The sequence below is a fragment of the Mustela nivalis genome (assembly GCF_964662115.1).
Source record: "Mustela nivalis genome assembly, chromosome: 1".
Taxonomy (NCBI): domain Eukaryota; kingdom Metazoa; phylum Chordata; class Mammalia; order Carnivora; family Mustelidae; genus Mustela; species Mustela nivalis.
In genome coordinates this window covers 190,958,198-190,980,653 of record NC_139020.1, presented here as the reverse complement: position 1 = coordinate 190,980,653, position 22,456 = coordinate 190,958,198, and the positions used below count along the sequence as shown (strand labels likewise).

The 22,456-nt window shown below is 36.2% G+C and overlaps 2 protein-coding genes across 2 annotated transcripts in view; one reads left to right on the top strand and one right to left on the bottom strand.

The window, feature by feature from the left end:
• Nucleotides 1-19,273, top strand: part of APPL1 (adaptor protein, phosphotyrosine interacting with PH domain and leucine zipper 1) — a 40,530-nt gene extending 21,257 nt beyond the window's left edge. The window contains exons 10-22 of the mRNA XM_082739149.1: nt 944-1,102; nt 2,200-2,388; nt 4,249-4,291; nt 6,035-6,091; nt 8,837-8,928; nt 9,301-9,483; nt 10,919-10,971; nt 11,807-11,981; nt 12,072-12,108; nt 12,716-12,862; nt 13,558-13,608; nt 14,064-14,153; nt 15,183-19,273. Of these exons, the coding sequence (XP_082595275.1) occupies nt 944-1,102; nt 2,200-2,388; nt 4,249-4,291; nt 6,035-6,091; nt 8,837-8,928; nt 9,301-9,483; nt 10,919-10,971; nt 11,807-11,981; nt 12,072-12,108; nt 12,716-12,862; nt 13,558-13,608; nt 14,064-14,153; nt 15,183-15,329 (1,423 nt within the window). The 3' untranslated portion in view covers nt 15,330-19,273. The remainder of the gene's footprint in view (nt 1-943; nt 1,103-2,199; nt 2,389-4,248; nt 4,292-6,034; nt 6,092-8,836; nt 8,929-9,300; nt 9,484-10,918; nt 10,972-11,806; nt 11,982-12,071; nt 12,109-12,715; nt 12,863-13,557; nt 13,609-14,063; nt 14,154-15,182) is intronic.
• Nucleotides 1-22,456, bottom strand: part of ASB14 (ankyrin repeat and SOCS box containing 14) — a 59,048-nt gene that overhangs the window by 14,632 nt on the left and 21,960 nt on the right. The window lies entirely within an intron of this gene.

Below are 22,456 nucleotides of genomic sequence, written 5' to 3'. Positions count from 1 at the left end.
GCTCTGTCAAGTTTGATGATATTTTATTCTTTTTTTTTTTTTTTAAGATTTTATTTATTTATTTGACAGACAGAGATCACAAGTAGGCAGAGAGGCAGGCAGAGAGAGAGAGAGGGAAGCAGGCTCCCTGCTGAGCAGAGAGCCCGATGCGGGACTCGATCCCAGGACCCTGAGATCATGACCTGAGCCGAAGGCAGCGGCTTAACCCACTGAGCCACCCAGGCGCCCCGATGATATTTTATTCTAACCTGGGTTTTATGTCTGTGTATAACAGACACATAATAGTAATTATCCGTAAGTTCATTACCTTCACAATTACCTGAATTGTGGGGGACAGATGGGAGTTACTAAATAAATCTTGCTTTCTAAGCCATGAAAACTTAAAGAGGGCAAGCAGTTTTTTTTTTTTTAAGATTTTATTTTATTTTATTTTATAGAGAGAGTGAGAGAACACAAGCAGGGCAGACAGTGGGGAGAGAGAGGGAGAAGTGGATTCCCTGATGAGTAGGGAGCCTGATGCTGGGCTCGATCCCAGGACCCTGGGATCATGACCTGAGCCAAAGGCAGATGCCTAACCATCTGAGCCACCCAGGCGCCCTGAAAGCAAGCAGTTCTAAGCGGGTTCTAAGCAAGCAGTTCTAAGCAGGTTCAAAATTCTGCTCAGTGATATGGTCAATCTGGGATATGCAGGACACTTTGAAAATTATTCCAAAGTTGGGTATTCAGCGTGGCTTCATCCATTTTTTAATTTGGTATTATTTCTATAATAACTACTTTCAAATAAAATGTAAAGCTATTTCATCATGCGTTCATGTTATTTTAGCCACCTGTGCTGTTGTTGCTGTCTTTAAGAAAAGATATGCAAAGCAAATATATAGATAAACATGATTGGTAAGGAGTTCTTTGTTGTGGTTGGTAGTAAATAGTATGTTTTCTCTGTTAGCGTTCGTAGGGAAATGGACAATGATGTCGAGACCATGCAGCAGACAATAGAAGATTTGGAAGTAGCCAGTGACCCCTTATATGTGCCTGACCCAGATCCCATGAAATTTCCTGTTAATCGAAACTTAACCCGGAAGGCTGGATACCTTAATGCTAGGAAGTAAGAAAACTATAGTTATTTTCGTATGTTGTATATCATATAAGGTAGTATCAAGTGAATATAATGTATGATTGATATTGTCTGCTAAATTATTTTCTTTTACTGAAGGTTGAATCATTTTAGTTAGCGGTATTCATGTTTGTCAACTTTTTGAGAGGTGGAATACATGAATAATTTTCAGAAGTATAATTCTGTTTAGATATTTATTGAATAATACAGAATTATTTTTAAAGTGAGATGAATTTGAGTTTAAATAAATCTAGAATTTCATGAATGCTATTAAATATCATTTTTATGGGGTGCCTGGGTGGCTCAGTCATTAGGCATCTGCCATTTGCTTGGGTCATGATCCCACGGTTCTGGGATCGAGCCCCACATGGGGCTCTGTGCTTAGTGGGAAGTCTGCTTCTCCCTCTCCCACTCCTGTTCCCCCTGCTTGTGTTCCCTCTCACTGTCAAATAAATAAAATCTTTTTTTAAAAAATCATTTTTATTATAAAAAGTCATTTTTATTATACTTTAAAATACAATTATACCATCGGGTCAACTTCTAAAAGTTTAAAAAAATAAATATTTTTTTGAAGATTTTATTTATTTATTTGACAGAGAGAGAGGGAACACAAGCAGGGGGCGTGGGAGAGGGAGAAGCAGACTCCCTGCTGAGCAGAGAGCCTGGCGTGGGGCTCCATCCCAGGACACAGATCATGATCTGAACTGAAGGCAGAGCTCAACGACTGAGCCATGCAGGTGCCCCAACTTCTAAAAGTTTTATCTAAAGATAGGATAAAGCAAGTTCACCTTAGAAGTAAAATGAATTCTTTTCGTTTGAATTTCTTCTCCTGAAAGTTGAACTGTAACTTATGGAGCATCATTGTAACAGTTGCAGTTTGATACCTTCCAGCTTTTTTTTTGGAAATACACAAACACAAAAGTGTCTCAGTGTACGTGAATTTATTTTAGAGATTGAAAAACATTTGCTAGGCACCTTTGTGCCTTTTTGCAAGCTGGTTCTTTGTGATGTGCTTTATCTTTTGTCTGGCTTACGATGAGATTTCAGGTGTGTTCTTATTAAAGAGTGAATGTACTTTCTTCATTTAGTAAAACAGGCTTGGTGTCATCTACCTGGGACAGACAGTTTTACTTCACGCAGGGTGGAAACTTAATGAGTCAGGCACGTGGGGATGTGGCCGGTGGCCTGGCCATGGACATTGACAACTGCTCAGTAATGGCTGTGGACTGTGAAGACAGGCGGTACTGTTTTCAGATCACTTCCTTTGATGGAAAAAAGTTAGTATTTTTTCCTAGTGTTAATACAGTCTGTTGTATTTTAAATTACTGAAATGCATAATAATTCCTTCTCATTCAGATATCTTATAGCCACTCTAGGCTTATTATGTATTAAGATAATTTTCTTTTTTAATTATGTAGAAATGAGATGAATTTTCCTTTCTGACTTGGTTAAATGAAGTCTTAGTATTTTGAGGTTGTTAAAACAAGGGCAAATGGTAAAAACCTGTGATTTCATGTTAGGATACTGTTCACTGAAAATTTTGCTCCATCTGGGGGAAGGCAACACCAGTTAGCGGAAAGAGCCCTAACCCTGGGGTCAGAAAGTTCAAATTCATGATCTGCTACTTACTGTGTGGTCTTAGATAAGTTACATAACCTCTGTTTTTTTACATGTGAAATGGGGATGTGTGAGTCATAATCCCTACTTTGTAAATTATTATACAGAAGAAAAGTCTAACATATGTATTGTGCCTGATATGTAGTAAGTGCAAACACTCATTTTTAAATGTTAAATGTTTCTGGTTTAATTAATGATTTAGTCCATTAATGTGTATATGCAATTTTTTTTTTTAAAGATTTTATTTATTTATTTGACAGAGAGAAATCACAAGTAGGCAGAGAGGCAGGCAGAGAGAGAGAGAGAGGAGGAAGCAGGCTCCCTGCTGAGGAGAGAGCCCGATGCGGGACTCGATCCCAGGACCCTGAGATCATGACCTGAGCCGAAGGCAGCGGCTTAACCCACTGAGCCACCCAGGCGCCCCAGTGTATATGCAATTTTTAAGACTTCTGTTACCTTTGTATTAATTGAGAATCCATAGAGTAGCCTTTACAACAAATTTTTGGAAAATACAGAAAAATATAAAAAAGGAGTATTGAATATTGAAAGAATAATCTCATTAACTAGAAGCAACAATTAACTTTTTGGTCTGTTGCCTTACGCCATTTTTTAAAAATATTTGAGGAAATACTGTATATATACTTTGGATCTATAGCTACTTATTAAAAACATTTCACAATGGCTACGTTGTAATCCATCTAAGGATATATACCATAATCTAAAATTTTTCCTAATGATAGATGTTTAAGTTATCTGCAGTTTTTTCCTGCTTAAAATACTGTTTTTGATCTTTCTTACTGTTCTGAAGCAGCATGTTAAGATGTTATGGTTCACTGTCTTTTATCAGTTGTTTAATTTCATATTCCTTCTTTAAATATGTAATAAATGTCAGTGACTGTGTCATTTATCATGCTGGATGTTGGGAGTCCCTGTGTTTACCAAATTGTTAATATGTTAGTACAGGAATTTACATTTTTTCAGTTTTATTGCTAATAATGCTTAACATGATTTCCCATTTCACATTCCTGGTGTAATTCAAAATTAGTAATTTTTCTCTTAACTCTTAAAATAACATCTATAGAAAAGTTAAGTATCCTGAAGTTAGTGATACATTAAAATTTTTCATTTGACTATATTTTTGGAGAGAAATAATGAGTATAATTAGTGTTTTCTGTTAGGATCACTGATTTACATTTGAAATATATATGATAAACATCAGAAAGTTGAAATGCATTGTCTTATTTGCAGTGTACCTTTTTTATAGGCTGTATTCTGAAAACCAACACCTGTTTCTTTTTTGGTATATCTTGGCATGGATAGCCAGCCAAAAGTCAAGAGTTGTAAAAATCTGAGTACAGCCCCAGGTGGTCTCCTTTTCCTAACTAAGATATTGATTGGTTGTGTGTTTTGGGTTTTTTATTTTGATACCAGTTGGCTTTATATGCACTTTTAAAGATAAAAAATTTTCTCAGATCTTTTTTTAAATTGAGGGTCAAACTTATTTCTTTTTTATTTTTCAGATCTTCAATTTTGCAAGCAGAAAGTAAAAAAGACCATGAGGAGGTAAAATTTTTTTCTAAAGTTATTTTCTTCAGCAACATTTTAAGATATTTCAGTAACTAAATATTAAGATAGAAATGTAGAAAATCCTAGTTAATCAAAAATTTTTTTTCATAAAAATCTGTTGTCCTCAAGAAACATCAAGTTTCAGAGACTTTTATAGGTAGACCTATTAAAGGAGACCTTAGAGATCATTTGGTGTCTTGTCTTTTTAAAGGCTCAACTTCAGAAATGACCTTGTGACTGTTGCTATCTGGCAAGCTGTTAGTATCATGAGGTGACAGTTTAATTTATTCCCTTCTCTCATCAACTTTCTGAGACAGTATTTGCTGCCTTAAGAACATAGTGGCAGCTGATATAGCATGGCAGGAAGCAAGTAAAGCTTAAAACCTTGGAGAAATGAAAGACAGAAAAACAAAAATTTGGGAGTGTCTGTTCTTCCTCACGAGTCTTTTATTTTTGGCTCCATTTTTACTTCTAGTACACCAAATATGGAAGGTAAGTTACCACCAAGAACCGACGCTTCAAAACCTTTGTCTTGAGAAATATTCTTCAATGAAAATATACTGTAGTTGATTTTGAGCCACTTTATCTGGTATTTAACTGTTGGTAAAAGAAATGTTAGAAATTATATAGAGATCTATTTTTATTTGCCTCTTGTGCAAAGGAGTAGGTTTTAAAACTTGCTTTTGGTTTGTGAGGAACGTAGACAAATATCTGCTTTCTGTCAGGTTACCAGATTATTAGTTTAATGAAGCTCATTGTGGACTGGAGTCCTTGAGTGTGAAACAGAAAATGTGGAAGAGAGCATTTTCTATGTTAGTTATAAATCTGAAAGAAGAGAAGTATGCAAAGTGCATTCACTAGGAATATATTTAGCTCTTAACTTTTTTTATTGGTGTTAATCATGATATCTGAGTTCGGACTATCTTATTTGGTAGGGAGTAAGAGGGGATGATATAAAAGACAAATATAGACTATTAAATTGTAACTTAACATTATTGGTTTATTTTTATTTGCTTGTATAAAGTTAATTTGGGCCCTTTTTTTTTTTTTTAAGATTTTATTTATTGGGGGCCTAGGTGGCTCAGTTGGTTAAGTGACTGCTTTTGGCTCGGGTCATGATCCTGGAGTCCCGGGATCGAGTCCCACATTGGGCTCCCTGCTCAGCAGGGAGTCTGCTTTTCTTTTCTTTTTTTTTTTTTTTTAAAGTTTTATTTATTTAAGTAGGCAGAGAGGCAGGCAGAGAGAGAGGGGGAAGCAGGCTCCCTGCTGAGCAGAGAGCCTGACGCAGGGCTCGTTCCCAGGACCCTGGGATCACGACCTGAGCCGAATGCAGAGGCTTTAACCCATTGAGCCACCCAGGCGCCCCAGGGAGTCTGCTTCTGCCCCTGACCTCTCTCCTCTCATTCTCTCTTCCTCTCCCTCTCAAATAAATAAAATCTTAAAAAAAAAAAAAAAAAAGGGTTTCATTTATTAGACAGCACTAGTAGAGGGGAGGGGCAGAGGGAGAAGGAGACGTGGACTCCCCACTGAGCAGGGAGCCTGACTTGTGACTTGATCCCAGGACCCTGAGATCATGACCTGAGCTGAAGGCAGATGCCTAACCGAATGAGCCACCCATGTGCCCCAATTATATGCTACTTCTAATGGAACTTTTGTTAAGTGAAATATTGAAGATTCTTTTAGAAGAGAAGAACTATAGAAAAAAAATTAATCATATTTTTCTATTTTTTTCTCTTGCAGTGGATCTGTACTATAAATAACATATCCAAGCAAATATATTTAAGTGAAAACCCAGAGGTAATATTTTTATTTTATGGTATCCAGACCTGGAAAAAATGAATGATTCTTATTTATTTTATAATTCCTCAAGTTCTGAAGTCTTTTAATTTGCCATTGAATGAGTAGCTTTAATGTATCCCTGTAAGAGCATGTGGTCTTCCTAGAAAGATAAAGTATTTCAGAAGTAACTGAAATCGGTCAGCTGACAAATTTTTACTGAGCATCAGTCCTGTGTTTGGCTTTGGGTTGAGCACCATGGAGAAGAATACAAAAGAAAAGGAAGCCATGGCTTTGCCCTGCAGGAGCCTGTGTGTATGGAAATACAAAACTAAAACTTTAAGTAACACTGTGTATAAAACTATGTGGTTGAAAGTGTATGGTAATGACTAAAAGCTTAAGATTTGAAAATGTTAAGATCAGTGTGGACTTTAGTTTTACAGAAAATTGTGGAGATGGTAGGATCCCAAGCTGGCTAAGATTTCCATATTTTGAGAATAAAACATGAGTAAAATATATTCTATAAGAATAAAACATTCTCCTATGAGAAGAAAAACAAAAGCGTAAAGGCAGAAATGATGTGTTTATGAAACCTGTAGTATAATTGGAGTTGAAGGTTCTTATTAAGAAAAATAGCTAAAATGTGCATACAAATCACATGGGGATCTTGTTAAAATGCAGAGAATGTCTAAGATGAGGTGGCCTGAACTCCAGGTTTTTGCCAGTTACACTTTGAGTGGCAAGCCTATCCAACCAGATGAACTTAGCTGCGTAGGTAAATCCAAACACATTGAAGAACCCAGGGATGTGGAGAACTCTGGAAGGAATCAGGTGCATCCATGCTACAGCGTAGTTGGGAAAAGACTTGGTTTGGGGCAGGAGCTATGTAACCTCTGCCAGTCTTAGTGGGCCCATCTGTGCAATAAACCTGGCTGCCTGCCAGGGCTGTGCAGGGCTGATGATTTCAGATGAGGCAGAGCAGGACTGATTTCTTAAGGAAGCCACCATCCTTCTAAGTCTTTTTTTTTTTTAATGAAGATGTTATTTATTTATTTCACACAGAGAGAGATCACAAGTAGGCAGAGAAGCAGGCAGAGAGAGGAGGAAGCAGACAGAGAGAGGGGGAAGCAGGCTCCCTTTTGAGCAGAGAGCCAGATGTGGGGCTCGATCCCAGGACCCCGAGATCATGACCTGAGTCGAAGGCAGAGGCTTAAACCACTGAGCCACCCAGGCGCCCCATATCCTTCTAAGTCTTAAAACTTGTTGGTATAATTGGTTGATTAGACAGGAGTATCTGGAAACATCTAGGAGATCATTATCCTAGTTCAGGCACAAATTGAGGGTCTGAAGAGGTGTGGTAATCAAAAGAGAGAAGAAATAATGCATTGTAGAAAGAGAGAAAAAGAAATCAGCTGGACACTTAGTAACTGACCAATGTAAAGGATGAAAGAGAAGAATTAGAGATGATTTTCAGGTTTTGAGCTCAAGTGAACAGAAGAGCAATTTATTTATTTATTTATTTATTATTATTATTTTTTTAATTTGACAGACAGAGATCACAAGTAGGCAGAGAGGCAGGCAGAGAGAGAGAGAGGGGGAAGCAGGCTCCCTGCTGAGCAGAGAGCCCGATGTGGGCCCGATCCCAGAACCCTGGGATCATGATCCGAGCCAAAGGCAGAGGCTTTAACCCACTGAGCCACCCAGGTGCCCCAGAAGAGCAATTTAAAAGAGTTCTGTATTTATCATTAATGGCTTTGAGGTACCAGCCAAGACACCTAGAATTTAGATGCCTAGGAAAAGTTTTGAACCAAAGAAACTATTTCATGACCTCCAAAATATTAGTAACTTCTATTAGTTTTATAATCTTAAGAGTGTAATCTAAGAAAATCAGTGCCAATTGCTAATTGTAAAAAAGCCTTTTGCCTGCACTAATTTGATCTCTTGCCAGGTTAGCATTTCCTTTCTGTTACGTTACTTGGAAGCACCAAAAAATTAACCTGTTAATATCTAGGGAACACATGGTGAATACAGTGTTTGGGTTTGAATAATTCAGGGTTATCTTACTTTTCCCACAGACTATCAGAACTCTAAATATTAAGTAGTATTTTCCAGATGATTCAGAATTACTTTATCTGTACTTAATGAGAGAAGAAATTCTGATCAATTTGTGGCATTGTTTTGATATTTTTGCTAACTATAAGACAAATGCAAAAGTGTTAGGATTTTTTTTTTCTAACGTAAATATTATTTTACAAAATAGCCAGTGTTTGAATTAAAACAGTAAGTTTAAAAATATCTCTTATAGAAAGTTTTCTATCAGATTTTGGCCTGAAAACATCTATGATAACTTCATCAATAAATACATAGATTTCTCTGAGCATAAATATATTCTGGAAGATCATGAAAACGTCAGCAGTATAGTCATAAAATATTTTAATATTTTGAAATTTTGTGGCTATTCCTACTCCTTCTGAATTTCATTATTTAACAAATGTATTGAGTACCCATATAGTAGGTGCTGTATTAGGTGCTAACAATACAAACCTAATCCAAAAAATCTGGTAGTTAAATATTTAAAGATCTGTGTCTGTAAGAGGAAGCTTAAGTTACAATGTTATGAAGTTAATTATATATCTTAAGACAATGTGGAACTACTTTAGTAACTCCAATTTGCATTTTAAATGTAACTCAAGAACATTCTGACAACTGTATTCAAACTTTTGGTTTCCTTGCTTTACCAATTCTAGTCCTTTTTAAACAAAATAGGAAATTGCAGCACGAGTAAATCAGTCAGCTTTGGAAGCTGTCACTCCTTCCCCATCTTTCCAGCAGAGGCACGAGAGTCTGCGGCCGGCAGCGTGAGTTAACAGACTTTGGGTTATTTGAAACCATATGGGCTTTCGAAAGTGTTAGCAAACACTTTGATTTTAGCAGTTCTACTTACATTAGTATGAAATAGTTTCCCCAAAATATAGAAAGTGTATATTTTCAGGTTGGTAAATTTACCAGCTAGAGTGCTAAATAAATAATTCCAGATGGCCCTAGTGCTTTATCTATAGATTGAGATCATTTATGTTTTTGAATTTAGTCATTGGAAAGAAAAGTCTGTTATTGAAATATCTTCTCCTCTCTTTACCTTATAAAATTGTATTTTCTTTTCTGCTAGTTTGTATTCAGTTTCAAAAAGAGAAAGCTTAATGCAGTATCTTCTGGTTTTCTTCTGTCTTTAGACAATCTCGGCCACCGACAGCTCGAACCAGCAGCTCGGGATCCTTGGGATCTGAGTCCACAAATCTGGCTGCCCTTTCTCTAGATTCTCTCGTTGCTCCAGATACCCCAATACAGTTTGACATCATTTCTCCCGTGTGCGAAGATCAGCCTGGCCAAGCAAAAGCTTTTGGCCAGGGAGGCAGGTGGGCGATGGCGTCAGAGGGATATTGTTCTGTGGTCTGTTAAGCTTATGATTCCATTTTTGCAGCTGAGAGTCCTCTCTCACACATACGTATCAATTATGTTGTACTTCCTATACTTAATTTTGATAGTCGGGAAAGAATCATGCAGGTTTTTATTTTCTGCCTCAGCTAAATAAGTGGAGATAATTTAGTTCTAAAAATATTTAATTTTGAATTCAGGTATTGGCTCTTAAAGTTACAGAAGAAAGTTGACAGTCCTATCTTTAGGTCATGACACTATTTTAGAAATTCAGAGTAGTACATGTGCTCTAGGTTTGTAAGAAGAATATCATCTTCGGTCAGAATAAGAAATCTCCAGGAAGACTAAAACATTATCATGCTGTGAATTATTAATAAAACATCTTCTCGTTGTATAATGAGAAATGTGAAAGCTGTTAGAATTTTTCTTTGGCTCTGGGATGAAGGAAATGTCACAGCAAATCATTTATTTAAGTAGGTTGGACGCCTAACAAATTTATACTAATTTGGATATACATGGCTGTGACCAAGAAAAAAATAATTTGTATTTGATCACAGAAATATATTTAGCATTTTATATAAAAGTTCAGACATCAATTATAGAGATCAATTTCATGTTGGTTTTTTTTTTTTTTAAGATTTTATTTATTTATTTGACAGATCACAGGTGGGCAGGGAAGCAGGCAGAGACAGAGAAAGGGGGAAGCAGGCTCCCCGCTGAGCAGAGAGCCCGATGCGGGGCTGGATCCCAGGACCCTGAGATCACCTGAGCCAAAGGCAGAGGCTTAACCCACTGAGCCACCCAGGCGCCCCTACAAAACCCATTTTGAATTGTTTTTTTCCTTCATTGTGTGTGTGCCAAGAGCCACTCACACTGAGGAATGAAGTAGCTCCCATCACTAATTAGCTTTTCTTCTTGCATTGTTATATATGCCTTGAGAAATACAGGTTTAAAACTAGACAGTGTTCAAATTAGCATAATTAACTTACAGTATGTACTTTGAGGACCTAAAAAGAGGTTTTTGCAATCCTAGGAAATCCCTGGCGTATTGAAGCTAAATCAGCTGTTCTGTCCCTCTTTATTTAAATTCAAGGACTTTCACAACATGGTTTATAGGATATTGGGGTGTATGTGGGCGTATATGTATGTACGTCTACATGTCAGCTCATCTACCTCTTCTAGAATGCAGCAGCATTGAGTTCTGCCTAGTAACTGTGAAGGCAGGGGCCTTTGTCAGAGTAAAGTGGTCATTGATAGTAGTTCCTTAACAGGATGGGACATTTTAGAGCTTTTTAAAAAATGTATGTACAAGTTTTTGTGACTCTTAGTTTATAACCCAGTTTCAGTGATTGAGATTTCTTCCGTATGGCTCATGATAACTGACCATTGGTTCATAATTTTTTAAAAACTTTTCAGGCGCACAAATCCATTTGGAGAATCTGGAGGAGGTACAAAATCTGAAACTGAAGGTAAAACAGTTGTGCAGTATTCTTACATTTAAAAAATTCTCAGCAGCAAACTGTGTGAAGAATTTGTTGTATATATTTGTTCTGATATATGCTATTTTAATGGTAGCTTTACTTCACAGGTTTTTTTTTTGTTGTTGTTGTTGTTTTTTAGGATTTTATTTATTTACTTGTCAGAGAGAGAGAGAGAGACAGCGTGAGCAAGCACAGGCAGACAGAGCGGCAGGCAGAGGCAGAGGGAGAAGCAGACTTCCTGCCAAGCTAGGAACCCGATGTGGGACTCGATCCCAGGACACTGGGATCATGACCTGAGCTGAAGGCAGCTGCTTAACTAACTGAGCCACCCAGGCATCCCACTTCACAGTTTTCTTTTTGCTCATAGTACTCAAAGCAGCAAAACTTAATCAGGCTTAAAGATTTCATTAAAATTATAAAATATCATACTTTGGACCTCAGAATCAAATTCTCAATGCAGAAGATATCCTTTAAGCTTTTCCTAGCAACTGGTGTTTTCTTCTGGTACTGGACCATTAACTTTTTTTTTCTTTTCTCAGTAACTATTTATTTTTGTTAAATTTCAGATTTAAAAGCTTTAAGAATAGTATGAGGAATTTTTATTTTACTCACAACCATCAATTGTTGAAACCTGACCTTTTGCTATTTGAATTAGAGACCTTAATTTTTCTATAACTTGAACACTGTAGTTAGGAGTGATTTTTAAATATTTCTACAAGGTTGAATTTTTCACTAGAAAATTTAAAAGGTGACAATGTATTTTATTCTTAAGGAAAGGAGATGTGGGATTTAAAGATATGTAATGTACCTTGTTCTTTTGTAGATTCTATTCTTCATCAGTTATTTATTGTCCGATTCCTTGGTTCTATGGAGGTGAAATCAGATGACAATCCAGATGTTGTTTATGAAACAATGCGGCAAATCTTAGCTGCCCGGGCCATCCATAACATCTTTCGTATGACAGAATCACATTTATTAGTCACTTGTGATTGTTTAAAGTAAGTAATGACCTCTCCCTTAAAAAACTGGCGGAAAAAATGTTTAATTTCAGCCTAATTAAAATTTGTTTTCCAAATTTTTAATTATAGGTTAATTGATCCACAGACACAAGTTACAAGGCTCACAGTGAGTTCTACATGTTTAAAGCTTTATTGGAAATCTCTTTTTGCATATACACATCTATATCATTATAGTAATTCTGACCATATGTATTGAATAGTGGTATTAATTGTGATTGGCCAAGTTATAATTAAGCCAATGGCCATCTCCCCCCACCCCAAATTTATAATTGAACATTCCATATACTTAAAGAATCAGTGCAGTCTGGTATGATACGTAGTTTTTTAGTATAGGATATGTGCTGCCTAGTTAAGGGATAAACACTAACAGGAATTAAAAGGTGGACATGATAGAGTTTATAATTACCTGTGTTGAAATAGCTGGAAGTACATGCTCTTAATCATTTAATAATATGGACCATTTTTGTTATTGAATATGATTTTGTAATATGTGTAAATGACTAATAAATTTGATATTCAACAATGTCTTATTCTACCTGGTAATCCAAACCAAATAGGACATTTTTGTTCTTGGATTGCCATTCTGTTAAGAAGAAAATTGGCTTTAATGTTCTGTTTATAATATTTTTATAACTTAGTACTTGAATTTGTCATACAGAAGAGTGCTTGTGTTTGAAAAATCTCATGTTTGCTTCTGGTATTTTCTGTGGCAGTTTCCATTACCCAGTGTAGTTTTGTACGCTACGCACCAGGAAAATAAGAGGCTTTTTGGATTTGTTCTTCGGACATCAGGTGGGAGAAGTGAAAGTAATCTATCATCAGTCTGCTACATATTTGAATCAAACAACGAGGGGGAAAAGGTACCTGATTTTTCAAATTGTGTTTCTGTTATGAAATACCTATCATAGTCGAAGTTCTTAGTAAGATTTGTGGAAGAAAACAAATTTGGCTTAATCCAACAAAGTTGTTTGACCAAAGCCCATTGGCTCTAAAGATAGCTGGTAGGTAGCTTGGGCCTTCTGACTATATGCATTGGCAGCTGATGCTCTGGGAATGTATTATATTTCCATAATCAGCCTTTTCCAGCTTAGAGCAGTATCAGCATCTCCTTGCTTCATTCTTTGCAGACCTTACCATTTGAAGGTGAGGTGTGTGACAGAGGTGAGACCCAGCACCAGCAACTCAGAGACTCTGAAGAAAATTCACAGATGCTTCATGTGGGGATTGGAACTTTTTTTTTTTTTTTTTTTTGAGAGAGAGAGAGCAGGAGTGCAGGGGAGAGACAAAGGGAGAGGGTGAGAATTTCAAGCATACTCTGTGCTGACCGAAGAGTCCAACATGGGGCTCAGTCTCACGACCTGAGATCATGACCTGAGCTGAAATCAAGAGTCGGGCACTTAACCAAATGAGCCAGATGCCCTGGAGCTAGAACATTCTTAAATCAGCTTTTGTTTGAAGCAGTATATTATAATGAGTTATAAAGCTAGTTACCTCAGCTATTTCGATACTTGAATGTGAGAACTGCCTGAGCTTTTCCTACTTTTTCCCCTTTCAGATTTGTGATTCTGTTGGTCTGGCAAAACAGATAGCTTTGCATGCAGAACTGGTAAGAATCCAAAATTATCCAAGAATGTTCTTTTTTTTAAGATTTATTTATGTAGAGTGCAGAGGCAGAGAGAGGGTCAGAGGGACAGGCAGAGAGAGAATCTCATGCAGAGTCCTATGCAGGGCTCGAACTCACCTCCCTAAGATCATGACCAGAACTGAAATCAGCAGTTGGATGCTTAACCGACTGAGCCACCCAAGTGCCCCTCTAAGAATATTATCTAACATAATAGAAGGCCTTTCATATTAGCAAGGAAATAAAAAATGATTTTGTTGTGCAAGGTTATCAGTAGATACTGTTGCTGACACAGCATTTGGAATTAGGATAAGATAGAATGTAAATTTTAGTGTGCTTCCATATAAGTATAAAAATTATGAAAAGGTTACAAAGGCAATATTGAAAAGTCTAAAATATAAAATTATTTAATTCATTAGTTGTATTCCTTTATGTTTCAGGATCGTCGGGCATCAGAAAAACAAAAAGAAATAGAGAGGGTAAAAGAGAAGCAACAGAAAGAACTCAGTAAACAAAAACAAATTGAAAAGGTACGTAGTCCTAGTATCTAGATCTTCTCTGGTGTAATGTTTATGAAATTTCCCTAATTCAGAACTGTGATTTTCAGATTTGAAATTCCAAGTGAAAGTCTGTTTCTGCTTCCTCAGCCACTTTATAACCAGATGGTTCATAGCACAGCAGAAAAGGAAGACATCTGTCTTCTGAGAGGATGTTTATAGTTCCTGACATGTAGTTGACTTGCCGTTTAGCAAACATACCCAAGCTTTTATATTTCCATATTCCAGTGAAGGTTGTTTCTAAAAAGCGGGTCTTTTGAGAGGCTGTGTGTGTGTGTGTAGACCTAACTGCCATTGCTGACATCTTTATTGGTCTCCAGGAATTTATATATATTTATATAAATACTTAATGCTACCAGGAGTGTCAAATCATTGTCCATCCAACAGGATAACTTTAAGTTAGGCAAGTTTCAGAGTAAAATCTGGAGAATGCATTAGATGTTGATGCATGAGATGGTAAGACCCAGTTATGGGCTGTGGCATTGGCAGTAGCCCTGGAAAAGAGGAGACATTCGTGGGATACTTAATGAGTACATATCAGCAGGATTTGGGAATGAATTGGACTTAGGACAAAGGAGAAGGATGTGATGATGACACTGAAGTTGAAGCTTCCTTGCTAGGTTAGGCTGACAGAGGGCGAAAACTGATTTAGCAAAGTAAGTAGGACAGGGGGAGGGTGGGGATGTAGAGTCATCCATTACGGGCCTTTTATGTGGTAGATTGTGAGAGAGAACAATGGTCTGAATATTGTTTTTGGCCATAAAAACTGAGAAGAGGGCAGTGTTGGCCTTTATAGGATTTCTAAAATGGTGCCAGAACCCACTTTGGTGTCATACTGGTTGTGTATAGTCTTTGTTTTCAGTAAGTTGCTAGAATTGCGCGGAAGTGTTTGACAGAAGGATCAGAAGGATCGAAGTGGCTCTCAAGTATGTATTTTAAATGCACAGTTTTGCATTTGATTGCAAACAATAAACTTAGTTTCTTTTTTGTCTTTTCTACTAGGACTTAGAAGAACAAAGTCGGTTGATAGCTGCTTCCAGTAGACCAAACCAAGCCAGTAGTGAGGGGCAGTTTGTTGTCCTTAGCAGTAGCCAGTCAGAAGAGAGTGATTTGGGAGAAGAAGGAAAGAAAAGAGAGTCAGAAGCATGAACTTATCCTTGGTTTTTGGTTGGTATTTCCCCCCTTGGAATTTATTGAGTTTCTGTGGTGAAATGGCACAAGGTAACAACTATGTTGAAATATCAAGGAGACTATATTATTTGTTTTAACTTCATTTTTTAAAATAAGATTGACCTTGGTCACTTAGGTTTGCATTGATTTTTCTTTTCCTTAAAAATATACTATGCAGTAACATCAAATTCCATGCTTCAAGGAGAAACCTGTTCCTCTCCTTGAAGTAGATTGCTGAGGAATTACACTTGCTCAAGCCTTTTTTCCTTCAAATTGTGAACTTCTTGTCTTGCATTGTAATTGGCTCTGACCATAAGAAACCTTTCATTCTTCAGCTTCAGGTATTCATGGATGTGCTCCCTCTTCTCATTAGGAATATTTTTGCTGGCAGTGAGGAAGCTTTTGACTGAATCAGTTCAAAACCCTTTATACAGAGCATTCTACAAGTTTGCAGATATTTTAATTATTAAATGTGCAATAGAACTTTTATATAAAATAATTAGAAAAAAGATTTTAGACTTAAGGTTTCAAATTGTGGCAGGTGGTACTGTGATTTCAGGGCACTTTCTTGGATTGCTCACATTTCTGATGTATCACAGCTGATGCCAGTGGGAAAGAAGCTTAAGTGTCTTCAGTTCAAGATTGATACAGCCCGTGGCATTTAATTGTCACCTTCTTAGTTCTCAGGTTGGGACTTGAATTATTGCTGCAGAGCAGTAATGGTTAAAATAAGATTTTGGAATTTATTAAAAGGGATTTTTTTTTTTTTGTTCAAGTACATTTTAGATTAGGACTTAACATGTAAAGATACTGTTACAGGATAACACGTATTTTCTGCATTGTGTGAAATAATTTTTATTGAAAATCAAGTGACATTTCAAAAGAAATTCTATAACAGTTGTTTCCTGCTTAAAGTAAAAATGCCCAGAGTTTAGTTTAGAAAATGTAATCTTTTAAATTTCAGACTGATATGCACAGTATTTTCATAATTCCATGTTTTGATAAAATACTGAACACCACTTTATATCCACAAAGGCAAATAACTAATATATGAGAATAGAATAATTTGCACTAATTATTGTAAATACTTGTACTCTCAAATGAGTAAAAGGTCTAATTCCATGAAAGATTGAAAGGAAATTGAATGTTTGGTTTAAGAGTGACCAAGGAAGGATCATTTCCCTACTGCCGTGACAAAACTTGATTTTTTTTAACATTGCTGATAGAATTGTTTGTTTCACATGTAAAACTATATAGAAGCAAATATACTGAATAAAATACATAGTCATACATCTAAAATTTTCAGAGATTAGCCACTTTAAGACTAATTATACAAGGGAAAAGCCCTTTGTTCTTTGATACAGTCTTTTCTTAGGTCTGAATTAGAGACAGCGTCTATTTTAGCTCTCACAATACAGTGTGGCTGTTTGACACTGTACATACAGTTTGCTGTGGAAGGGGAAAATTAGGATAATGATATTCTTTGTATCCATGTGCCAAACAGGAATAAGGATTACTTGATAATTGTTATTTTGAAGCCTTATGTTACCAAAACATACAGTAACAAAGTAGAAATTTATGGAATACTTTTTGAAGAAAGTTGATTTTGTGCTTTCTAGAGGGAATGCTTTCACAAGAGTTGGTATGTCATTCCTTTGGTAGAAGTTGAAATTTCTGTGGTCGCTTGATTAGTCATGGTATGTCCTGCTTTTAAGAACTTTTTGAGAATTAATAAGCTCTCTGTTTCATAAAGTCTTTTGTTTATGCTATGAAGTTGTCACCTCACTTAGTTCAGATGAAACTTGTCACCCTGTAATGAAGGCGGACAGCTTTAGGTGGTAGTTTTCCTAGGCCGGTGCTCTGCCTGGGAGCCAGGTGCTGCCCTTTCTTAGTAAGAGGGGTCAGAATGAAGGCTAGAGTTAAAGACGCTGGCAGACTTAGGGATGCTGGACAGACAGACCTGTAGTTCCTTTTAAGTCCTGTTTGATAGGACTTTCTAGAATAACACACCCATTTCCACAGATCAGACCAAAGAACATTCCAACACCAAATAGAAGTTGTGTGTGGAATTAACAATTTTAGATATTTCAACTTTTGGTCCATTGCTATAGAACTATACAAACTATTCCATACTGCAGATATTTAAGCATCAACTTAAAAAAACTCACCTTTTTGTTTGAAGAAGGCTGCCCATGGGTTTCTGCATAATGTTAAAGCTGATCTTGGTTTGTTACCCTTTGATATCCCTTCTGGCTCTTGGATGCTTTGGTGGTAATTGAATTAGAATTTGGGATCGCCTTCTCAGATTCAAACTTACACTTGATGGTTTTAGAAATTAACAAAATTGATTCTTTAAAAGAAAAGAAAGTCTACCTAATTCAACTATGCATTCTGCTACCTATAGGAAAACTACTTTTGTAACAATGGTAATGAATAGAGAGGAAATAAATTACTGCTACTCCCTTTAAAATTTTTAAAACTTCCCAACAAGGGACTGAACAGAGTCCCCAAAGCCAGTCTAGTTTTTGTCATTTCTACAATGATTAGTTTGATTTCCAAAGGCTCTAGGCATGATAAAATTGTTACTGTAATGCTTGGTTAAAGGGTAGTAGGGTATGCATAACATTCTACATAGCCTACAGTCTTGTGTGGTAAAGGCATCTGAGTTAAATTGAGTTATGTGTAGTATCTACAAAGATTTGAATCTTATAAATGCTGACAGACCCTAAGAGCCCGTGTATTGCAAAACCTTCTGCTACCTGAATTAATAAAATGAAAATATTAACATTGGTTTTGGCAACAACCTCCTAGCATTCAAATTGTACTTTAAATATTCATACACATTGATTGTAGCAAGCAAGTCTTTCATTTTATTTTAAGCAACTTTGGCTTACTCTTCTTCCATGAATTTTGTTCTTCTGCATTAATAACACAAAGATTTGAAACTGGAACTATACTATACTTTTTAACTAGTCTCTTGTGGCTATACTCATGTAATTTACTTCAGCTAATATGAGAACTGGGATTAAGTTATAACTAATGTGCAAAACTGCTTTGTATATTTGGTGATTTTGTAATGTTAAGTGAATTGGTTCTTATCTCACTGATACTATTAATCATGCATATATACAATTAAAAATCATGCTACATTTCCCTTTAGAATTGAAGAACTCAACTTTATGTAATGGTGGTATACATGTGGGGTGGAGAGCTTATTTTTTTCATTTTGTCAAAGTAGGTATTCTCTGACAAGGCTTGAGGATATATGCTTTTAGGAGATTTTTAATGTATAATAAAGTCCATGATTTTTGTATAGTCTTTTTTGTATGAAGTATTTGATATATACTTTTATTTCTCCAATTCCAAATGCTTGTGAAACAAATGGACTTTTTCTTGATATGTTATGACACTTAATAATTACACATCTAGCCCCACTGCAATTCCATAACAGCTAAAAACTGGGAAATAATACAAATTCATCACTAGTGACTTTTTTTCTTTTAGAAAAATCGACTTCTTGATAATTACCCTAGACATGTTACAGACAATATATACTTGCTATGGTTGGCCCTATTTAAAGAAATACATATAATTTAAAGGGGCAGGTTATTGTGTACACCAGCTTAAGTGGGCTTGGCCTATAGTTTTAATACTAATACATATTTGTCCCATGTGCTCTTTATATTTTCCTATAACACCAAGTTCTTTTCATCTACTGGGAGTTTCTGTTCTAATTTGTTTTTATAAAATATATACACTTTTAGAAGGTCCAGGGAGTGAATGAAACTATAGAATTATGTAATTTATCTAAGTGCATGTATATCCTAAATATTTTGTATATTGACATATCTATAATCCACTACTCACTTATAAACGGACACCACAATTTGGTTAGAAAAATAAAAATTATTCATGCCAGCAAATTTTGCAAGTTTTTAATGTGAAAATTGTATTAAAAGTAATTTTAAGTCTGTGCTTACTGAGTTAGTCTGTATAGCTATGAATTCCCACATCAGAAAGAAATCCTGTAACTTCAGTTTCCTTAAGATGTACTATATTATGCTAAAAATGTATACTAACACTAAACATATAAACAACAAGGCTGTGGTGAAAATGGACCTATATCATCCTATCTACCACTCTATTCTTACCGCTGTGCCAGTGGGGTGGCTGAATAGATGAATCCTCAGTTTCTTTCCACATATAGAAACCTGTACTTACCTGTGGCATAGAACATACAGAATAAAAATTTAACCAACATTCTGCAACTGGTATCATGGTTCTAAGAGGAAAGTTTATAACAACATAGGCCTGCATCAAGAAGCAAGAAAAATCTCAAAAAACCAACCTTACATCTCAAGAAGTAGGTAAAGAACAAATAAAACCCCAAACCAGCAGAAGGAAGGAAATAATAAAGATTAGAAGTGATTTAGAATCCAAAAAATAGAACAGATTACAGTGAAACCAGGAGCTGGTTCATTGAAAAAACAAACAAAATTGATAACACCACAGAAATAATTGTAAGAGAATATTGTGAAAAATTAGACGCTGACAAATTGGATAACCTAGAAGAGACAAATTCTTAGAAGCATAATCTACCAAAACTGAAACAGGAAGAAATAGAAAATTTGAAGAGACCAATTACAAGTAAAGCAATAAACTCCCAATAAACAAAAGTGCAGGACCAGATGGCTTCAGAGGTAATTCTACCAAACCTTTACAGAATCGATACGTACTCTTTTCAAGAAAGTCTAAAAAATAGAAGAGATGGTAAAAACTTCCAAATTCATTCTGTGAGGCCAGTATCCCCCCTGATACCAAGATCAGATAAAGACACCACCAAAAAAAAAAAAAAAAAAAGAACTACAGGCCAATATCGCTGATGAACATAGATGCAGAAATCAATAAAATACTAGCAAACAGAGTCTAACAATACATTTAAAAAATCATTCACCACAGTCTGGGATTTATTCCCAGGATGCAGGGATGGTTTGATATTCACAAATCTATCAAGATGATAAGTCACATTAATAACAGTTGATAAAAACCATTTCATCTTAATAGATGCCGATGTTGACAAAGTACAGCTATTCATGATAAAAACCCTCAACAAAGTAGGTCTAGAGGGAACACACCTCAACATAACAAAGGCCATATACACAAAAACACCATAGTGAACATCATGCTCAATGGGGAAAAACCAAAAGCTGTCCCCCTAAGGTCAGGAACAAGACAAAGATGTCCTCTCTCCCCACTTTTATTCGACACAGTATTGGAGTCCTAGCCACAGTGGTTAAACAACAAAAAGAAAAGGCATCCAAATTGGTAAAGAAGTAGTAGAACTTTTCACTACATTGCAGATGACATGATACTGTATATAGAGATCTCTAAAAGCTCCACCAAAAAAGCTACTAGAACTGATAACTGAGCCAGTAAAGTTGCAGGATATAAAATCAATGTACAGAACTCTGTTGCAGTCCTAAACACCAAAAATGAAGCAAGAGAAAGTGACATTAAAACAAAGAAAGACAAATCAAGAAACAGACTCTAACTATAGAGACTAAACTGGTGGATACCAGAGGGGAGGTTGCTGGGGAGATGGGTTAAATGGGTGATGGGGTGAAAGAGGGGCACTTGTGATGAGTACCAGGTGATGTATGAAAGGGCTGAATCACTATTTTGTACAGCTGGGACTAATATTACACTATGTTAACCCCTGGAATTTAAATAAAAACTTTAAAAAAACACTTCCACTTACATTTGCACCAAAAATAACAAAATATCTAGGAATGAACTTAACCAAAGAGGTGAAAGACCTGTACTCTGAAAACTATAAAACATTGATGAAAGAAATCGAAGATGATACAAACAAATGGAAAGACATCCATGCTCATGGATTGGAAAAACGAATATTGTTAAAATGTCTATATTCCTCCAAAGCAGTCTACAGATTTAATGCCCTATCAAAATAGGGCATTTTTCATGGAACTAGAACAATCAATCCTAAAATTTGTGTGGAACCACAAAAGACCCTAAATAGCCAAAGCAATCTTGAAAAAGAAAAAAATTGGAAGTATCACAATTTCAGGCTTCAAGTTACATTACAAAGCTGTAGTAATCAAAATGGTATAGTACTGGCATAAAAATAGACACTTAGCTCAAGGGAACAGAATAGAAAACCCAGAAATAAACCCACAATTAAATGGTCAATTAATCTTTGGCAAAAGGGGCAAGAATATACAATGGGGAAGAGATAGTCTCTTTCTGCAAGTGGTGCTGAGAAAACCGAACCACTTTGTTACACCATATGCAAAAATAAAATGGATTAAGAACCTAAATGTGAGATCTGAAACTATACAAAACCTAAAAGAGCACACGTAGTAGTCTCTTATATCAACTATAGCAACATTTTTCTAGGTAAGTCTCCTGAGGCAAGGGAAACAAAAGCAAAAAAATAAACTATTGGGACTACATCAAAATAAAAAGAGGTACAGCCTCTTTTTATTTTGTTCCCTAAAAAGGGAACAATTATCAAAAGCTAAAAGGCGGCCTACTGAATGGGAGAAGATATTTGAGAATGACACATCTAATAAAGGGTTAGTATCAAAATGGATAAAGAACTGATACAACTTAACACCGAGGAAACAAATAATCCAATTAAACAATGGGCTGGAGACACAAACAGACATTTCTCAAAAGAAGACATACAGGTGGCCAACAGACACATGAAAAGATGCTCAACATAATTTATCAGGGAAATGCAAATCAAAACTATATTGATATTCCTCACAGCTGTCACAATGGCTAGAATCAAAAAACTCAAGTGTTGGTGAGGATGTGGAGGACAAGGAACACTTGTGCATTGTTGGGATTGCAAACTGGTGGAGAGATGGGTTAAGTAGGTGACGGGGATTAAAGAGTACACTTATGGGACGCCTGGGTGGCTCAGTTGGTTGGACGACTGCCTTCGGCTCAGGTCATGATCCTGGAGTCCCGGGATCGAGTCCCGCATCGGGCTCCCAGCTCCATGGGGAGTCTGCTTCTCTCTCTGACCTTCTCCTCATTCATGCTCTCTCTCACTGTCTCTCTCTCAAGTAAATAAATAA